General features: G+C 58.4%; 1 protein-coding gene across 1 annotated transcript; it reads right to left on the bottom strand.

Moving 5' to 3' along the window:
• Positions 1-87: 87 nt before the first annotated feature.
• MFNG (MFNG O-fucosylpeptide 3-beta-N-acetylglucosaminyltransferase) lies at positions 88-15,875 on the bottom strand. Its single transcript, XM_036102149.2, has 8 exons — positions 15,427-15,875; positions 10,262-10,310; positions 9,769-9,871; positions 9,200-9,353; positions 6,174-6,259; positions 4,256-4,421; positions 2,425-2,510; positions 88-1,013 (listed from the first exon to the last, which is right to left on the bottom strand). Exons 1-8 carry the CDS (start codon positions 15,679-15,681, stop codon positions 947-949), a joined length of 966 nt encoding a protein of 321 aa, XP_035958042.1. The 5' UTR covers positions 15,682-15,875; the 3' UTR covers positions 88-946.
• Positions 15,876-17,335: the final 1,460 nt, after the last annotated feature.

The following is a 17,335-nucleotide window of genomic DNA, read 5'->3' on the forward strand; positions in this document are numbered from 1 at the left end:
CATCACCACTGTGACAGGCCAATCTCAGAGCCCGCCCCAGTCAGGAACACATTGGCTGCACGTAACGGAAAACTGGACCAAGAGAGGTTGAAACAAGTAAGGGTTTAATTTTCTCACAGAACCAGATGCCAAAAGGGACAGGTGTGCCTGATTGTCATGGCCTTTCCTTCATGATAACAAGACAACTGCCCCAGATCCAGACATCACATCCACGTTCGCAGCATAAAGGTATGGGGTACGGGACTGCAAAGTCTTCCCCAGAAGCCTCTCTATTGGCTTTGTTTAATTTGCACTAACAGACTGAGCAAGGGAGGCTGGGAAAGTGAGCAAAAGGATCGTCACCATGGGCTGGGATCCATCATGATCCACCATCAGGGTCTGGGCACGCTGATACTCCAAGCAAAATGGGATCTGTTAGCAAGGGGTCGGAGCAAGGAGCTGGACACTGGTCAGCAATGACAGCCCCTGCCACAGACCCCGGGCTCTGCCCTTATTCCACCTGGGTCCCCTCAGGGGTTGGGGATCCAGCCAAGGGAGCCAGGAGTGGGTGGCCCAGTGCTTGACCCCAGGGGAATGACAGAGACCAGAGCTGGGGGTGGAGGCCAGACCCCACCCAAGGGCCCATGTAATTCTCTGGAGGGTTAGGACCCCTGAGCCCCAACCCAGTTCAAGGGCCCTCCATGTTTGTTCAATTCAGCCACCCAAGGCCCATAGAAGCCCAGCCCCTGGGGCCTCTCTGGCCCTCCTCTGGGTTGTCCAACCGACCTCCCAGGGGCCTAGGACGCCTTCACCGCCAGCCACCATCCAATCCTGGGCTGACCCACCACTCAGAGGCCCTGCCGGGGACTCCCTACCAAAGAGCACTTGCCATGAGTCCCCAGGGCTGCCTGGGGAGGCCAAGGACAGCCAGAAGCCTCAGCCCAAACTTTGCCCAGCCGTTCAGGGTTCATCTGGCCATCAGCTGTGGGCACCAAGGAGTATCTGGGTAGAGGAGACAATGGAGGGAATGGAACCTGTGGAGAGACCAGAAATGGACAAATGGTCACCCTGACTCCCACGCTCACTCCACGGGCTCCTGGGGGAGCGCATGTCACAGAGATGGTTTGGAGCCGGATTTCTCCCCCTCGGCACTCTTAAAATTTAGGGCCAGATAAGTCTTTGCCGTGGGGTGTCCTGTGCATTGTCCAATGTTTAGCAGCACCCCTGGCCTCTACCCTCGAGAAGCCAGGAGAACCCCCCTGAGTCGTCACAATCAAAAATGTTTCCGGACATTGCCAGATGTCCCCAGGGGGGTGGCCCCTCATGAAAACCACCAGTTTAGAGAGACTTCAAAGGCCAGAGATGCCACGAAGAGACCCCAGCTGAGGCCAGACTATCTGATCACATGTATCTGAGTCCCCAGTCGGCTCCAACCCTATTAGGCAGGAACCTTTGGATTCTAGAAACTTCAGGCTCAGAGAGAATTTCACATCCACTCTTAAACCTCTTGGCAGTCTAGCCATAGCTTGTGCCCTTCCACTGATGAGGAGCTCACTCCATGAGAAGGCGGTTCCTTTCATCTCAGAAATGTGAATTTTTTTTCCTATATTGAGCGAAACTCTGTCTCCTTGTAATGTCTAACTTGTTCAACACAGCCCTGGCCCCAGGCCCCTTAAACAGTCGTGAGCCCTCTGCCCCTGACAGAGAGCTCTGCGGGACTTCAGAGCCAGGAGTCCTAGTTCCCCCAAGGGTTCTGTACTCCAGATAAATCCGAAGGCCCGACAGAGCCCCCAAGACCTTGGGGAGTCCCCTGCCCCCTCTCCTCCTGCATCTCAGCCACAGTGGCCGCCGCTACTTCCTTCAGCGGGCCTGTCCTCCCACCACAGCGTGTCACAGGCTGTGCACCTAGATGCTCTACAGCAGCCAGGCCTGAGCGGAACAGCCCCAGCCTCCCTGTGGCCTGTGTGGGGACAGAACCGGAAGGTGCCCGGGCGCCATCTTAGCCCCCTTTCCAACCATCTACCTACTGAAAAGAACCACTGAAGAGTATCAGAGACACAGAGAGCCTACAAAAGCTCAAATAAAAATTTCCCATCGGGGCCTGAAGTTCTTCCCTTAGAGCATCTCCTTTGCCCAATGAAGACACTTCAGTGTTCCAGGGGCTCCTGAAGAACCCCAGAGGATCAGGACTGGGAGAGCCCTTCAGATCCACGACACCCAGCTCCTTGTGTTACAAATGGGGAGGCTGAGGCCCAGAGAAAGCAAGGTATTTGCCCAAGGTCACACAGCAATCCTGGGAGAGAGCAGAGACTGAAATCCCCTCCCTCCACTCCCGGCTCTGTGCTGTCAGCCTCCAGGGCTTACCTTCCCTCCAGGTTCCCCTATGTTTGGACGCCTGGACTCAGCCCCCTCCTCTGATCCTACAGTTTGAGCCCCGAGACTCACCTGGAAGGGTCCTCCTCGGGGGAGAAGGGGCCTTGTAGCTTAATGACATTGAGCTTCCCCTCAAAGACGCCATAGCTGAGGGTGACCTGGGCAGAGAAAAGCGGAGAAGAAAGTGAAGGTTGGTGGGGTGTCCCGCTGGGGACCCCACAAGGGGGCGGTATTGGGCCAGAAGCAGGGATGGTCCGTAAGACATTCTGGGGGGCACAGAGAGCCTGCCTTGGCCCCTGAAATTCTACCCTGAGCACTCACTGAGGAGCCCACCCCACTCTGCAAGGTGCTTCAAGCTTGTAGGGCACTCTCGTGCCCAGACCCTATTTCCCCAGCTGTCCACCTTACCTGAGAGGATGGAATGAGTCCCTTGCCTATAGACTAGGAAACTGAGTCTCAAGAGGGGAAGGCACCCTTCCAGTAAAGTCCATGCCTGGACAGAGGTTTCTTGAGACTCACCATGGGGACTTCACACTCCCTCTCTACCCAGAGCCTTGGATTACTCCACATACAATGAGGACATGGGATAATGCTCCTCCTCAAGAGGCAGTTGACCACAGTGGTTAAAGACTGTGGACTTAGGGGCCACCGGGGCAGGGTTCAAATCCCCCTCTGCCTTATGTTAGCTGTGCTATGTTCAGCTCTCTGGGCCTCAGTTTCCCCACCTACAGAATGGGAATGTTAGTGCTGACCTCATGCAAATGTTGGAAGGAAACAGAGTTAAAGCAGATAAAGCCACCAGCATGGTGCCTGGCGTGGTGGGTATTCTGAAAATCCAGCCATTAGGGTACCTGGTTTTGGCTGCCCAAAATCTGCCCCCTTTTCCTGGCTTCAAGCCCTGCGGTCTTATTGGGGCCCACTCTACACCCTAGTTCCAGGCCTGACGAATCAACACTAACTCTTGGCCCTGGTAGGAAACGGGTCATGTGACACAAGCAGGCCTTCCAAGCGATGAGCACCAGCCCCGGAATGTGGCAGAATGAGGAGCTCTCCTCCTGTGGGTGGGGTGGAAACCTGGAGCTGCCATCTTGCCCGCCTGAGGGTAAGCCCAGTGTCAGGAAAGACAGACCAGAGTGGGGACAGTCTGAGCACGCAGACTCAGTCAGAACCAGCAAGCCGGCCCCCAGCTTCTCAGGCTCATGAGCCCATACATGTCCTTGTTTGTTCGACTGGTCTGTGTTGTATCTGTGTCTCTTGCTGCCAGAGTGTTCTGACTCGCACTGTTAGGTGAAGGATCCCAAGGGCCTTCCCAGCCAGGATCCCTACGGAACTGGCCACCCATGAGTAGGAGGGCCGTGTGTGCAAGGCAGAGCCTGCTGGAACTCCGTGGAGTCGTTGCTTGCCAGGTGGTAGAATGGGGTCCCCCTGCCCCAGCCAGACATTATGCCTGAGGTTTCCCACTAAGCACCTGCTCTTTCTCAGCAACATCTGGGTTAGAAAGAAAGCAGGAGGGCAGCAGACAGGTAAGCTTTGATGAAGGCAGGACAACCCACAGGCAGAGTTGGAAAGGGCAGGCCTGACCCCTTTAGAGGGACGTGGGGGGATGGAAGACTGAAGAAGGAACAGAGAGACAAGAGGGAGCAGAGCAGGTAGGGAGGGGAGCAGTCTGAACCTGAAGGCAAGCTTCACCTGGTCTGTGCAGGTCGTTCCAGCTGGCGTTCGGGGACCAGACCAAAGAATTTGAGCATCACAAACGCTAACCCTTGCGGGTTGGAGGTGGAGAGGGCTGAGTCACTGTGGGCCCGTCTGAGGGTCCTTTCCCACCTTGAGCCTCAGTTTCCCCATCAGTAGGGGATAGCCCTCCCCCAACGCATCCTTCCCCCATTGCCCCGGGCCAGCTCACCTGCTCTGGGAGCTGGGCAGCCCCCAGCAGCTGCAGGGTCTCCAGGTGGGAATGGAAGAGGGGGCTGGGCTGCAGGCGGCCGCCTAGCTTGCACTCAACAATGTAGCCCACAGTGCAGTCGTCAGGCAATCGGATGAGGGCAGACGTTTCCACGAAGCGGGAGCCGCTGAGAGACAGAGCCGTGCTGTGGCCGCTGGCGCAGGGCTCCCCGTGCCTCCCAGAAGGCCCTCCCTCCACTGGGGCCCATGGGCAGAGCAGAGCCTCCTGGGCACTGGGTGACTTCGGGCAAGCCACAAACCTGGGGAGCCTCAGCATCCTCTTCTGTGAAATGGGCATGAGAATGGCCCTGCCCTCACTGGGCTATTGTGAAGATTAAGTGGAAGAATGGCAAGAAGAAGCCCTTTATAAATGTACCCCTTCCTCTCTTTACATTCATTCACTCATTCATTCATTGCTGAGCCTCGAGGAGCTACCCGGAGCCAGGTACCAGGCTAGGGCTGCGGATACAGAGATGAGAAGGAAAAGCATCCTGCCCTCGACAGCAACCCTCATTCTGAGGGGAGACAGTGAACAGGTCATTTCAGAGTAGGCCTGGCACTAAGTCAGAGGGAAGCATGAGGCCTGGGAGACACAGGGAGGGTAAGGTGGGCTTCCCAGAGGAGGTGGCAGTCTTTTGCTTTGCTTTTTATTTAATCATGACAATGGCAGGCTTTAAATAGAGTCTTACAGGATGTGCTGGACTCAGCCAGATGCGGAGGAGGGAAGGGGCAGAGTCCCGGGGAAGGGCATCACGGGACTACATGCCCCATGAACATCCCTGCGGGCCAGTTTGGGCAGGCCGCCCCGCTGCACAGAACGCCTCCCTGAGGGGCTCAGTGGGTGCAGAAACCCAGCCTTCCCTTCCCACCCCAGGCTCTGCCCGAGGGTTGCACCTGCCCAAGGGGGGTACCTTTTTCCAATTCACGCAAATATACCATAAAGGTGGGCAGAAGCCCAGATGGGGGCACTGGGCACAGGGAGGACCCCTGGTCACGGGTACACACCTGCAGTGGACATGTCCTAGGACAGCATTACCACTCCCAACTGGGGCCCGAGGTCCCCTCTGGAGGACCCCTCCCATCCAGGTCAGAGCACACCAGGGTGGTACAGTGGCAAAGCAGACAGGCCTTGGAGCCAAGCCCAGCAGCTGAGTGACCTCCGGCCTGGGTGACCTTGGACCAGTCACTTGCCCAACCCCTCACGCCTCGGTCTCCTTAGCTGTGGAAACAAGGCTGACACACCTTCTTCCCCGGTGAAGTGCAGCCCTGGCTCAGGGTCAGCCCCCAACACGAGGTAGCGAGACGGATGTTGCTGCTAATAACAACATCCTGTCCAGGCAGATCTCGAGAGGCCAGGCCTTTGCCACTTCCTCTCTAGAATACCAGTACCCTCATCCCATACTGGGGGCTTCCACCACCCCCAGGAACCCCTTCACTTGGGGGCCTCTAGGGCTAGCCCAGTTCAAAGGCCACCCCTTCCAGGAAGCCTTCCTCCTGTCCCCAAGCAGAAGGCCCTACTTCCTTCCTCTGAATGCCTCTACACTTGGCCTTCACCTCCCCTGTGACACTGGGGACCGGGTGCCAGCCCAAACCTTTTCCCATTTCACCCTCACACCAACCATTAGCTATCATATTATCAGGTCCATTTTACAGATGGGGTCACTGAGGCTCCCAGAGATTACACAACTTGCCTGTGTGTGGCAGAGTGCCCTGAGGGCGGGATGGCAGGTGGCATGCTCACCACTAACTGTGTAACTCTGTGACACAGCATGAATGAGAGGCAGTTTCTCCTGAGCTCACTCTCAAGCCCTTCCTGCTGCGAAGCCCCCCACACACACCAGGCCCTACTCTCCCCCACCCGCCTGTGGGGCTTTGCTTACCTGGCCCACGGGGCCATCTTCAAAGCCAGTTTGCGATTGATGCAGAAGCCAGCACCCCCGGTGGCAAACCAGAACTGTACCGGCCTCTGGGGGGAGAGGTGGGGAGGGCCAAGGAGCAGGGTGAGCCTGGGGGTGGGGGCAATGGCCGGGCCCTCCCTCATTCCCAACCAGCATGGCTCAAAACCTTTTTATTTCACATTTCACTAAAGTCTTGCTACAGCCTGACATTATTATGCCCATTTTACAGACAAGAAAACTGAGGCCCAAAGTCACATGGCTAATTAAGAGTGATGGGGTCACCAATTAGACCCCGGTCTGGCTGGATTTCAGTTATAGAGAATATGTATCCTATTTGTCCACCCAGCACACCTTACCCCTTTCCCCAGCGGAATGCCTCTACCTCACCCCAGGTGGTTCAGGAGGGGCTGCCAAATGCAGCACCTGCTCCCCGGGGCCACAGGAGGTGGGCAGGGGCCCGAGGAAGGGTGGATCACAAGGCCACACCCCCTGACCCAGTGATTGGCTCAGTGACGGGAAATGACTTAGGCCAGCCAATCCGAGTTCTTCCCTGAGCTCCATATGCTACCTGGGAGGAAGAGATGCTTTCTACAGTCACCAGTCTTGGGAGCGGTAGTCCCAAAGCCACTGATACCAAGCCACCTGCACTGGCCTCACCACTTCCAGGTCCTGGGACTGAGAAGACTCTGCACAAGGAGAGAACGAGGCCTCTCACGGAGTAAGGAGAGAATGACAGGCAGGCCTGTGAGCCCCCAAGGCCAGCAAACCCCTTGACATCTCAATCTCAGGAACCAATAACCTCCCTTGGGGTTTAAATCACTTTCTGCCCCCACCTTGCCGGTGAGGCCCCATGAAGTCACAGCTCATGAATTTTTTCTAAGGCTTTTGGCAAACCCTGCTCCTTTTCAGCTGTACTATCTCTTGACCAACAAGTTCCCTACGGTTACCTTCTCCCAAGTACATAGTTGGTGCTTAATTGATGCATGTTGCATGGGGTTGGGTTATCTCCCATGATGCAACAGTAAGAAGAACCCAGGGCAGGAAACCGGGAAGCCTGACTCTGGGGCCTCCGCCTCCTCCACTCCTCCCAGCTGTGTGACCTTGAGAAAGTCTCTGCTCCTCTCTGGGCCTCAGATTTGTCACCTGTGAGCACTTCTGCGGCAGTTCAGCTGGCCCTGTGTCCTCCTCCTAAAGACCTCTACGAGCTACTTCTCAAAATGCCTCCCTCTTAGCTAGAGGTCAGGCCTCTAAGCAGAATGAACAGGTTCTTAAGGACCTGACACACAGGAGTGCCCAACGAATGCTCGTTTGATGACCTATGGGCCCAGGGCTTCCGTTCCCAGATAATTAAAGGAACAACAGCAGTAACAGTAGAAGGGCCTAACCCTGAGCACTGCTGTACGGCATCCTGTGCCACAGAGGAGGTGACGAGGTGCAGAGAAGGGAGGTCACCAGCCTGAGGTCCCAGAGCTGGGACTGAGCCTGAGCCGGAACTCTTGCCCCCTTTTGCTGTCCCCTCCCCCAACTACACAACCCGGGGGGTATCCCAGAATCCAAACAGGCTGGGACACTTTGGGGCAGAGTGTAAGGATCCCGCCGATGGAGTGTGTGCAAGGAGGGTGTTAGTGCACGTTGTGGGGTCAGGGCCTGGGTGTACTCAGCAGGTGCTGAACCTGCCCAGGAAGCAGGAGGCCGGGGGACGCAGGTGGAGCTGGGTTGGGTACCGATCGCTGACACTTACTAGTGTCATCACGTGCCAGGTCCCATTCCAAGCACTTGGGTAGGTGACCTCATTGAATTGTTCCCTTTTTTGCTCACAACCACCCTATTAGGTGGGGATGGTTATCACCCATTTTGCAGACGAGGAAACTAAGGCACAGAAAGGTGGGGTGACTTGAGCAAAAGTCAGGAAGCCAGGAGGTGGCAGATGGCGTGTGAAGCCAGGGAGCCGGGCTCCAGAGCAGCGTTCTCAACCCCTACCGCCAAGCATGTGGCGCTGTGGGGGCCTGGGGCACCCCTCGCTCACCTGGAGTCAACTCACACACACACCCCCAGGGCCCAGGAGGATTTAATTAGGGCTCAGAGGCCGATTAGCCGCTGATAATTAAGGTTGTGTGCTTCCTGCTCTTGGTTTCCCTAACGAAGCAGATGGTGAGCCGGGGAGGCAGAGAGCCCCACTGCAGGCCCAGCTTCTGCTCCACGTCCTGCCTCTAGGGAGGGGGGGCCCCCTGACTAGCCTTTTCCCTGGGGCCAAGGGAGCCCCCTAGGGGCCTGGGTCATACCAACACCAGAAGCCTGGTGGGTCCTGGGGACCAGGAGAGAACCATGCTCCGTACTTATACTACAGAATTCTTCCCTGTTTATCTGCAAGTTCAATTTAACTACTATCCTGATTTGTGGTTTATTTGTTTCCTAAACCTCACAACCCTCATTAGCAGCCATCTAGGTCTGGAGCTGAATGAAGCTGGTGCTAGGGACCCCATTGTGCCAGGTGTCACCTCTTTAGTTGCCGGTCAGTGAAGTCTGGAGAAAGGAGGGGTGCGGAGGGGAGGGGAGTGCTCAGGGGCTGGGGGGCAGTGCAATTTACCACGTGGCCCAGCAGTATCCGGCATTTGAACAGCTTGTACGACTACATGACGATACCAGGGGCTAGGAGCCATGCCATGGAGTCAGGCAGCCTCAGCTCACCCCCCCACACACACCCCCACCCCACACACCCCTGTAATTGTGTGACCAGAATGAGCCCCTGCTCCTCAGTGACTGAGGCCCTACTGCGTGCCAGAGTCTGCGCCTCGCCTGCATGATCTCAGTCTCCCCATTTCAGAGAAGACAGGATCCGTGGCAAAGTCACCAACCCAAACACACAGCAAGGAGACCAAATGAGAAAGCCGGAAAACCTACCTGACTCCGCAAGGGCCCTGGCCCCGCCCCCCGGCCTGGCCCCGCCCCCCGGCCTGGCCACAGCCAACACCCATGGCCAATGCACGAAGGAGAAAGAAGGGACCCACCGTGCGGTTGTGGGGCCTCGGCTCAGAAGCGCGGATAGGCCGGTTCAGGCTGGGCCGGCCTACGTAGACGTCGTGAGTCTGTGGGAAGGCTTTTAGCAGCTTCAGCAGTGCCCTTGGGTTCACGTAGTTGTCGTCATCCACGTGGCAGAACCACCTATGGGGACAGAAGGGGGATGGTAAGCTTGGAGGAGGGTTCCCAAGGGCTGCCAGCTAGCCAGACTCTCCCGTGCCCCCCATTATCAGTCAGCAAAATTAGGCAGTGAGAGTAGCTAACACTGAAGGCCCATGCTCTGAGCCTGACAGCATCTTGTGTGAGCTCCCGAGGAAAGTGTGCCCACTTAACAGGTGGGGACCGAGGTTCAGAAAGGTTAAGACACTTGGCCAAGGTCACACAGTCAGGAAATGGCAAGACTTGAACCCAGACCGTCTGCCCAGAGACAGACCCCAGGAGGCCCTTACATGATTAAATTCACAGGACCCAGCTGACTTCATTTTTGACACAACACCCTATTCGGGAACTAGCCTGAGGCAAAGGTCACACCTGGCCCCAGAGACCCAGGGGCACTCACCGCAGCCCACGGGCCAAGAAGGTGTCAAACTCAGCAGCCATCTTGCAGGACAGGGCGGGGTGGCTGTGCTCAGCAGAGCAGTTGGTGACCACAAGGTGAGACCCTAGAGAAGTGAGGACAAGTCAGGGGACCCTACCCAGGTCCTCCCCACAGCCGTGCACACCATGAGAATGCAGAGCAAGACTTCAGCCTGGAGCGGCCCACCCATTCCCATTTTACACATGGGGAAACTGACCAGGGAGGGCTGACCCTCCAGGACCCCAGAGCTAATGAACGGGAGGCTGGGCTGGGACCCACGAATCCAGGGTACCGTCCAGAACAGCCCCTCCTCACACCCACACCCGTTTCCAGGGAAGAAGCCTGCTCCCCTCCTGGGCAAAGGGGAATCCCCACATGCCAAGAGAGGGCAGCCCTGTTTCTTGGGGACCCCAGGCCATGGGACAGCCACCCCAGCTTTCCCTGGAAACAGCTGAGGGGCCCCACCTGGACTTACCCAGTCTCTCCTGGAGGCCTTCATCTGGGCTGTCGGTGAAGACAAACGTCTAAGGAGAAAGAAGAGTCGGGACGGGAGTCAGCCAAGGACAGCCCACAGGCACGGCCCTGCTGAAGCACCTGTCAGAGCTCCGTCCTCCTCTGGCAGCGACAGACACACCCCCTCCCAACAGCACCACACACTCCTTTCAGACACCATGACTTTCTCAGCTACTCCCCTTACAAGACACACAACACAGCCTCACACCACACACCAACCACCGTGTCACCTGCACGAGCACCCTTGCAGACCAGCGCCCACGGGGACCCTCCCAGAGTCACACCCTCTTCTATCCCACACACACACACACACTGCAGTCCCACCTGGCCCCTCCATCACCACACGTACACAACCTGAGACACTTTGTCAGGAGACAGACTCTGCGTGGAAAGACCCACACCCGGGGACAGCACACCTGCCTGGGGAGATGGTCATGGTTTCACAGCCACACAGACTCCCTGGGCAGGTGCAGCGTCCTTACGAATCTCAGAAATTTTACATCGTGATCCAACCCCAGCTCTCCCAGATTGCAGAAGCAGCCCACCAGCAGCTTGCACAATTCCTGGTCCCTGATGACCTCACTGAACCTCAAGACAGGTGTCATGATCTGTCCCCCTCGCAGATGGCAAAACTGAGGCTAAGGGACAGACTACAGTTGCATAGTTGGCAATCGCTGAGCTGGGATTCGGACCCACAGGCCTTGGACCTCTCCTCACCACGCCCCGGGCAGGTAGAGGCCACTCAAGCCCTAGATAAATTGAACACAAACTGAATGAGAGACAAATGAGAAGAAGCTTGTGGCAAGACAGACCCACAGCCAGGGACCTGTCTAACCCCCATTCCACACCCTGCCCAGCACACGCACCTTTTCTTGCCTGAGCAGGTCCTCTCGTCCGCCAAGCACAGCGAGAGCCTCCTCTGACCCTTAGGTGGCCCTGTCCAGGGCCTGGACAATTTTGACTTCTTTCCAAGGGAGGACCAAGGAGAAAGCATCCCACCTGGTGAAAGGCCCTCTACATCCCCATCCCTCACTCGGGCCACCCTGGGGCTGGCCCTGTCCTCCTTCCAGACTCAGGGCCTCCAACTGCATGCCCCTCCCCGCTCAGCCACAAACTTCTCCCTGGTTTTCAGGAACCAGCCCTTCAGATCAGATCAGCCCCTGCTTTGAGCCTCAGTTTACCTGGCTGGAAAATGGGGACTAGCAGTAGCTGTGACAGTAAAGTGAGATAATGTGAGAAAGAAGAAGAAAGAGGTGGCAGTGAAGCCTGGCTCCGCTTCTTATCTCGGGGGAAACTGAGGCACCGGAGACCAGAAGCCAGGGTTGGGCACAGGAAGGGGCACAAGGGAATGAGTCCTGTCTCCCCAAGAGCCCACAACCATGGGCCTTCTGAGCCATTATCTTTCAATGGATTAGGGCAAGACCTTCAGATCTCTTTTCTTGTCAGGACCAGAATCAGATAATACCCATACCCACCACCCCGCCTAACACCTTCTGTGGCTCCCTACTGCCCTCAGGATAAAGGCCAGCCTCCTAAGTGTGGCCATGAGGGGCCACCCAGCCCCTGTGCCTGATGCAGCCTATCTCACCACTTCCTGCCCCACCCCTTCTCTTAAATCCAAAGGTCTTTCAGTTCCCCAAATATGCCACACACATCCACACCCCTCTGAGCCTTTGCACATGCTGTGCCCATTTCTTGCCCCCTAACTCCTAGTTCAGTCATCACCTCCTCCAGGAAGCCTTCCCTGACACCCCTCCCATGTGCCCCTCAGCCACCTGTTCCTCCTGATGGTAAGTAACAACAACCCCTCAGTTATGAAAATCTATCCTTTGGTCTCTCCCACCAGACAGTGACATCCTGAAGGGCGCAGGCCTGGTCTGATTGATCTCCCTGTCCAGGAGACCTGGGCAGCATCCACCTTCTGGGGCCCCCTCCCTGGGTGTGTCTCCCACCTTCAGATTTAGCTAATACTGGAGGTCCCTGGATATCCCTGCAGAAAGTGTTGGCGGCCCGATGCTGGCCCTCTTCTCTGTCCTGTCACCGCCCCAGTGATGCTATCCAGCCTCTCGGCTTTCAGCAAGAAGCCATCAAACCCCACGGTAGCCACAACTTCTCCCCGGGTGCCTCAGACTCAGTGCCCCAGCTCCTCCCAGACCTGTGCTCTTCTGGGGGCTCCCCATCTTGCTGGGACCCAACACCCTGGGGTCACCACGCCTCCTCTCCTTCTTTCAGACCCCACACCCACCCAACCTTCAAACCACCCAGGATGCCACCTCTCCAAGCAGCCTGCACGGCCCCTGGTGGCCCAGCCCCTCCCTGGTCATCTCCTGCCTGCTTTGCTACAGTGACCCTTGCTCTGCTCTCTCTGCTCTGTCCTGCCCCCACCCCAAGTCTGTTTTCAACACAGCCCCCAGGGAGCCAGGGAAGTAAATCAGGCCTTTCTTGCCCTGCTCCCTGGGAAACTTTTGCCACCAAACAGCCACCAGATAGTGGAACTCTCTGGAGTTTGGAGCATGGGCCAAATGGGCCAGGGCATGTTTGCTGATGGATGAATAAGCCCAGAATCAGTAGGGGAGGGGGGAAGGAGGGGGTCCCGCTGCAGGGCTGGGGGCTGGGCGGGGCGCATGAGGCTGGTGTTCCAGTCCCTGGGAACCCTGAGATTGGGACAGAGCGGTGGGCAGAGTTTCCTCTGAGCCAAAGGTTGCATTTAATTTGTTTAAGGAGGAGACTCTGACAATGGTTAAAACCTCACAGGAAAACAAAAGGATAGGCAGCCCGCTGGGGTCAGGGGAGAGGGGACTGGGGGCCATCTGGTGAAGAGGAGGGAAGATGTGGGGCGGGCTCTGCGGCCCCCACCCCCCACCCACCGCCCTCGAGGGGCCTGTGGGGAAGGGAAAGGCTCCCCACCCAGCCTCCCCCAGCCCGCCCCCTCTGCCTGGGACAAAGGCTACGCGAGCCCCAGCCTGCTGCCACAAAGGCCCACCTGCCACCCAGCCGCCCTTAACCAGCTGGGGCGGGCGCCCAGCCCTGGAGTTAACCAGCTCAGGCCCACTCCTGAGGGCAGAGCTAAGAGAGGCTCAGAGACCCTCCTGGCCTGTGCGGATGGGGAAACTGAGGGCTGAAATGGGGAGGGTCTCAGCCAAGGTCACAGAAAGAGATGCGCCAAAGGGTTGAGACAAAGGGGCCCCAGACGCAGTGTGCGGTAAGAATGTGTCTCCCTGTCTCCCCTCCTCTTACTCAAGTGAGCATCCTTCCTTTCCTCAGCCCTACATAAAGGACAAGGTTTCTCGACTCTGCCCCTTGTGCTGGGGGCGGAGGGGTGTTGCGCAACTGAGTGAATTCATCTCCTACCTCGGCTTCACTGTGCTCGGTTTCCTCGCCTATAAAACAGGCCTATCGATACCTCCCACTCGGGGCTGCTGTGGGGGTTAAACAGAGTGAGGCATCTGATGGGCAGCCCCTTGGGTGCTGAGCAGTGGGCATGTGGGATTGAGCTTGAGGCACACAGTGGGTGGTTGCTTCCTCTCCTTTGCTGACCTGGTCCTGCCAGGCCCACCCAGGCTGGGGGCCCCAGGACCCTCTCCTGTAGCCCAGCGACAAGGCAGCTCTGGGATCCTGGGTCTCAGCAGAGAAAGAAGGGCCCCAGCCAGGAGGAGGGGGCTGGGTCCCACTGGGCTCTGCGCCCCCAAGCCTTCGGAGTGAGGGTGACAAGCACTTCCTCCCTCTGGCCTCAGTTTCCTCATCCGGGGCAAGGGCACCACCATGGTGATCAAGACAAGGCAGGAAGGGGCCTCAGACCACGTGAGGCAGGCTCCCGGGTACACAGACGCAGCGCCATAAACAGGAAGGTCTGCGGGGAGGGCCAGGCTCAGTGGCTTCCGCAGGAGGAACCAGAATCTCCCCAAGATGAGAAGCTGCATGGGGGGGGCCCAGGGAAGAACCTGGATGCTGGGGTTCCCCCTGGAGAAAGGGTTAAATAGGGTGCTAGGACATCATGGTCAGGAAATCGGGGAGTGGGGGTGCCCTCTCCCCAGAAGGCCCTGGGCTTCTGCAGACATCACCTCCCCTGCTCCTTGGTCTCCCAGGAGCCTGCAATCCCCTCCAAAAGTCCAGTCACTTCCTCCCACTGAGCCCATTGCCACAGTAGGGACTGTGTGTGTGTGTGTGTGTGTGTGTGTGTGTGTGTGTGTAAAGCTAACCCTTCACCTCCCCCAGAGATGGTTCCCAATACCCCTAAATCACTGACTTTGCTTGGGGAGGGCACTGGGTCTGGGGAGGGCAAGAGCCAGAGGGACTCAGCTTGTCCCCAGAAAGACATAAGCCACACGCCCCCATCACCCACACACCTCTTTGTCATAGCCCATCTAACGAGGACACTTTGGCTCCATGCAGGAGCACACACACGCACGTGCACGCACATGCACACGCGTGCTGGGCAGACCTCTAACCTCTCCCCGCCATCGCTCAGCCACACCGTCACAGTGGACCTCCCCCGCTCCGTCCGAAACTGCCCCACAGGAAAAGAGCACAGGAGATGAGGCGCCGCTGCGCTGGGCACACCCCGGCTAGCAGCGGGGGCGGGGGGGGGGGCTGCCAGGAATTCTGATGCCCCCCCACCCCGCCCCTCTCCCCGAACAGGCCCCCCCCAAGACCTTCGCCTTCTCAGCGGCTCAGCCCCTGATCTCCTCCCGAGCAGCCCGAGCAGCGGGACAACAGGCCTGGGCACACGTCCGAGTCAGGACCTCGAAGACGCCTCTACCCGGCCGCCCCGCACTTCCCCGCTGTCCCCATCGCCAGGCTGGGCCAAGGTGGGCAGGAGCAAAGCCTGTGCTAGAAGAGCCAGGAGGGACTGAGGGGCCTAGGGCAGGGGCCCGGGCTGGCCCCTGAAAGACGTGGAGCAGGGGGCCTTAGGAGCACCTGGCTCCAGGACCAGCGAGGGGCCCAGGCCAGGCAGCAGGAGCCCCTGGTCCCTGGAGGAAGGAGGAGTGGGAAGACAAGCCCAGACTGGGCACGTGGGCGGGCAGCTTCTCCCTGGAGGCCGCCAGGGACCCCAGCCCAACAGAAAGGCCTCCGGGAGTCCCTCAGGCCAGGGCCCACTCCTGGGGCCCGCAGTCACCCACTTGTCACCTGTTCCCTGGTCCTGGAGACCCACGTGTCGAGCAGCAGCTCCAGGCGGGAGCGGTGGAAGGCTCGGGTCGTCTTGACTGCAATGAAGACATCGTGCAGCCGCAGCTCAGGGGACAGAGGGCTTGGCGGGCTCAGCCCGGGGGTCTCCCGCATGCTCTGTGGGAACAGGCTCGAGTGGTACCGTAGGGAGAGGAGCCCCATGCACAGAAGGGTGAGGAGGGCTCCCGCCAGGCCCCGGACGAGACGGCACTGCATTGGCCCTGGGACCCCAGACAGCTCAGCCCCCGAATCCCAGCCGGACAGGGAGGCGAGGCTGGTTCGGCGGGGGCCCCGGCCCAGGCAAAAGTCTGGTAGGCATCGGGGGGTGGGGGTGGGCAGGCGAGGAGGGGGAGGTGGGAGCTGGTGCTCTGGCCGGGGACGCCGAGCCCGGGCAGCCCCGCCGCCGCCGCCGCCGCCAGCCCTCCACCTGCTCCCTGCGCGCTCCCGCCCGGCTCCGGGACGCCTGGCCCCGCCCCTGCCTCCAGCGCGGCCCGGGGGGCGGGGCCGGCCCGGGGAGCCCCAGAGGTGGCTGGAAAAGGCTCTGCCGAAGGGACAGCCCCGGGCCGGCCAGCCGGCGGGCAGGCCAGCTGCTGCAGTGGGGGTGGGGACAACAACAAACCCTCCATGCCCCATGGAAGGGAGGGGCCTCCCAGCCTCCCCACTCCCCAGAGACTGTCTGCTTAGCTCATTCAACACCCATTGTTTTACCGTGTCCTGCTCTCCAGCCTCCCAGCTTTTGCTCACACTGTACCTCCTCCTGGATGCCCTCCCCCATCCTCCCCACCGTCACCCATGTTCGTTTCACCCAGCTCCATCCTACTTGGACGTTAAGGCTCAGCTCAAGGGTCTCCCCTTCCAGAAAGCCTTCCCTGATGCCCCCCTCCCAACCTCCAGGGCACCCACAGTAGTTTGCTCGGCTCCTTGGCTCTTCACAACAGCAGGAGGATTGCTAGTCCCAGTTGATAGCTGAGCACATAAGGCACAGAACGATCGAAGATGACCCAGCAGCTCAGCCACAGAGCCAATGGAACCCAGGTCTCTGGGCCTCACCTGGCCCCCAGGAGGCCCCAAAGGGTGCCTGTCCTGCTGTAGCCCACCGCACCCCATCTCACTCAGCAGTCTTTATTGCTGCCTCTCTCCCAACCAGGCCAGGGACAGAGGGCATTCTCCAGCCACCACCTCCATCTGGTTGGACACAAGGTCGCTCACATCTCATCCTTCCTGTTAGAACCCTGCATCTCCCATCTCCTTCAGAACAAAAGCCCAAGATCACACCGCAGCCAACAGGTCCTGTGTGAACTGGCTCCCCATGCCCTCCAACCCCACCTCCTACTATTTTCCCCTTGCTCCCTCCACTCCAGACCCCCTGGGCTTCTGGCCAGTCCAGGCACACACACCCACCTCAGGACCTTTGCACATGCTGTTTCTCCCTGGGCCTTTCCCTAAAGGTCTGCACATCTCACTCCCTCACCTCCTTCAGACCTACACAAATGTCATGTTCTCCACAAGGACTTCCCAGGCCACTTTTTAAAAATTGCACTATCATCTCCCCCCTCCTTCCTAGCCCCCCCAGACCTGTCCTTTCCAGGCCCATTTTTCTGCAGTATTCTCTCCATAGCACTTTTTATCTTCCAACACCCTGTATATTTTACTTATCTATTGTCTGTCTTTCTCATGAATATATCAGGGCAGGGGGTTCTTTTTTATTCACCGAATCTCCACTGCCTAGAACAGTGCCTGGCCCACTAAAGAAATATTCATTAAACACAAGAAAGTACCAGATGGCTGGTGAATTGGACTGGGCCTGCTGTGGCCCAAGCCTGTACTAGGCATTTGGGGGGAGAGGAAAGGAGAACCAACCCTTTTGAAT

This window comes from Halichoerus grypus, chromosome 6 (assembly GCF_964656455.1).
Source record: "Halichoerus grypus chromosome 6, mHalGry1.hap1.1, whole genome shotgun sequence".
NCBI classification, from domain to species: domain Eukaryota; kingdom Metazoa; phylum Chordata; class Mammalia; order Carnivora; family Phocidae; genus Halichoerus; species Halichoerus grypus.